This window comes from Condylura cristata, unplaced genomic scaffold (assembly GCF_000260355.1).
Source record: "Condylura cristata isolate star-nosed mole 26May11 unplaced genomic scaffold, ConCri1.0 scaffold00022, whole genome shotgun sequence".
NCBI classification, from domain to species: Eukaryota; Metazoa; Chordata; class Mammalia; order Eulipotyphla; family Talpidae; genus Condylura; species Condylura cristata.
Window position 1 is genome coordinate 35,616,824 of NW_004567123.1, and position 3,097 is coordinate 35,619,920.

Here is a 3,097-nt window from a genome sequence, read left to right on the forward strand (position 1 = left end):
CAGAGGGTTCCTCTGAATGGCCTCTGGTCCCCCAGCCTGGGCCGGGCCCCACCAGCCCAAGCCAGCTGCTCTGCAGGGGGGAGGGGCTGCCGAGAGCACCCCAGGACAGTGGCGGGGCCCAGGCCCAGGCGGCTGCCAGTAGGTTGTGGGGGCCTCGCCCGCTCCCCGTCAGAGCCCGCCTGCCCACGCCAGGCCCCGCCAGGCCCCGCCCGCCGCCTGTGACACCTTCATTCCTGAAAAGTCGGCCCGAATGGCGCCCCACCCCCACCCCCGCCTGGGCCCATTCTCCATTCTGGTGACCACAGAGGAAGTGGGGGAGGCCGGCTCCCCACAGAGCAGACAGAGGGCACCGGGCAGGCGTGATAAGAAAACAAGGCCTCGGGAGCGCAGCTGTCTTTGCAGGCCCAGCACCTGGATTCGGGCCCTCTGCCCCGGGGACGACAGGTCCCGGGCTGCGCCCTGGGGCACCCCACGCCAGCTGCTCGTGGCTGCTTTCCTCCTCGGACTCCCAGCTCTGCCTCCGACTAGCTGTGTGACTGCGTGTGCCTCAGTTTCCCCACCTGTGAAACGGGGCTAATAGCAGCCACTTCAAAGGTCACGGAGCGCTAATGGCACCGCACCGGATCTGAACCCCAAGCCATCCAGAGTGGGCCCCAGAGAGCCGTCCCTAGCAGGCCGGCACGCGGGGCCTCCTGGCCCCCGGCAGTCAGGCGTCGGGAGACAGAGGCAGCCGAGGCAGCGGGGCTGCCCACACCGCCCGAGGCGAGCGCGGCGGGCACAGCCTCTACCAGCCGGCCCGCGGCCTCAGGATGGAGCGGGCGGCACGCCGGCTGGGGCCGGGGCACCCCCCCTCTGCCAGTCTGCGGTTATCTGGGCCACCCAGGCCGTGCGGGCCTCACCCAGAACCCCGTTGGCCCCAGGGGGGAAGAAAGTACCTGCTTCCTCCAGGGTCTGGGCCATGCTGACGGCGGCTGCAGGAGCGGGGCTCGCGGGCTCGGCGGCTTCTCCCGGGGTGACGGTGCGGGGCCGGGCGTGGGCGGCGAGGGCGCCGGGTGCCCCCGGCCGCCGGTGCACAAAGCTGTGTAAGTGTGAGCAGCTGTGACAGGTCTAAGATCATCACCGCCGGGCGAAAAGGGAAACTGGCACGTCACTGCGGAGAAGCAAAACTGAAAGCAGAATCATGAGTAAGACGAGAGGTTGAGGGAGGGGTGCGGTGAGGATCCCCGACCTGGGGGCCTGCTGCCGACCTCAGGCGCGGCCACGGCTCAGGTGGGGCTCATGGACAGGACAGCCCCTGCGCCCTGCGGCCTCGGGCGCCAGCTCCCTCGCGTGCCCGGCCCTGCGCCTCTGCGTGGGGTGGGGGTACCGGCTTCTCCGGGGAGCCGAAGGCTCGGACTGGAGCCCCCGGTCTGAGAAGCCTGGGCTCGAGCCATTTGTGGCTGGGGTCACGGCTAAGTTATTCAGCCTCTCTGTGCCTCAGTTTCCTCCTCTTCAGACAGGGCTGGCGACGGCCCGCCCCAGAGGGTGGCGGGGGCGTCCAGGTTGACATCCAGGGCTCTGCCTGGCCTGTCGGTCAGTTGGGGGACTCGACTCTGATCCTGAGGGTCAGCTTTGCTTCTGGAAAGACCCTCGTGCTCCCGGGTGGGGGGAGGGGAGGGCGGCGCCTCCGGTTGCAGCTCTCTGGTCAGTGCCTGGGGTCACTCACATGCGTCCCCCATAAGTTCTCAAAGGCCCGGTGACCCCAACAGTTCAGACCTGCCGTTCTCCACGTAGCAGAGGGGAAACGGGCCCCTGAGGACGGAGGGCCCTTTTGAGGCAGTCGGGGCCCAGGCCCCCCCTGGCGTGGGGTCTGGCTGCAGAGCTCCGCACTCAGGGTGTGAGGTGCCCCTGCCTCCCGGGGTGCCCTCGCTCAGGGCGTTCCCGCAAAGGAAGGGGCTCATGGACAGGACAGCCCCCCTGCGCGGAAGCCGAGCTGGCCAGCCCTGGCCCGGAGCCCTCAGAGAGGCTTCTCGGGTGGGCCGAGATTTTGTTTGTCTGCAGGTAGAGGCTGGGCACACCCCGCAGCCGGACGCCACCCACTCTTCCTTCCTTTCTGTGGTGTGAGCGGCCAGAGCCCCGGTCTGGTTCCCGAGGCCCCGCTGGGCGCCAGGCTGCGACCGGCCACCAGGTGGCGTGCCCTCGCCGACCTGCTGGGTCCCAGGGTCCCTGGATGCGGGGTCCTTCTCTCTGCCCCTCCCCCCTTCCTGGCGCTTCTGCTCCGGCGACCCTCCTCCCGCCCTGCCTGCTGCCAGCCTTACCAGGCCCAGGCCCTGTCTGTCTGGCAGGTCAGTAGGGGGACTCGACTCTGATCCTGAGGGTCAGTTTTGCTTCTGGAAAGACCCTGGTGCCTCCGGGTGGGGGAGGGGGGGAGGGCGCCTCCCGTGCAACTCTCTGGTCAGTGCCTGTGTTACTGCCCCGGGTGGCCCCGTGAGTGTCCACACGAGAGGCCGGAGCACCGTCAGTGGGAGCACTGTCGTGGGAGTACGGTCATTCCTGGCGCGAAGAGCAGGACAGTTCCAGGGAAACCTCTTCCAGGTACAGGGGCTGGGCCGGCCAGCGAGCCCTAAGGCGAGGGTCCCCGTGGCCTGCCCCGTTTCTCCACCTCGTTTCCCTTGTTTTTTCTCCCCTTCTGCTGACTGAGTCTGCTGGCCACATCGTCCGGGGAATTCCTGCTTTCTGGGGTTGCCCTGGTGCAGATCTGTCAGACACCTGAAGTAGACTCCGCGGACACCATGAACCCTCCAGCGCCCCCGTGGGGGGTCATGATGCGGACCCCCAAGTCGGCTCGTGCAAGAGTAAGCAGGGGGTGGCAGGAGCCCCGCGCCACCCCCAGCCTGTGCTCCCCGTTCCCAGCTGGGCCGGTGCTCGGGTGACTGTTCACGCCCCAGGTACCACGCCTGCGCCCTTCTAGGGAGGAAGAAGGTGGCAGGAGGCGGCTCCCTCCCCGGCCCGCGGGCCGCCACTCGCGCCCACCGAACCTCTCCGCGGGCCACGGCCCTGCCCACCTGCAGGCGGTCTGGGACTGACGCTCTGACCCTGCACCACAGGCGCCATTAGT

At 68.9% G+C, this 3,097-nt stretch overlaps 1 protein-coding gene across 1 annotated transcript in view; it reads right to left on the reverse strand.

Annotated features, from left to right (window-relative positions):
* The window catches only part of ZBP1 (Z-DNA binding protein 1), a 20,312-nt gene that overhangs the window by 8,176 nt on the left and 9,039 nt on the right, over positions 1–3,097 (reverse strand). The window contains exon 2 of the mRNA XM_012728139.1: positions 880–1,078. Coding sequence (XP_012583593.1) covers positions 880–1,078 — 199 coding nt within the window. The remainder of the gene's footprint in view (positions 1–879; positions 1,079–3,097) is intronic.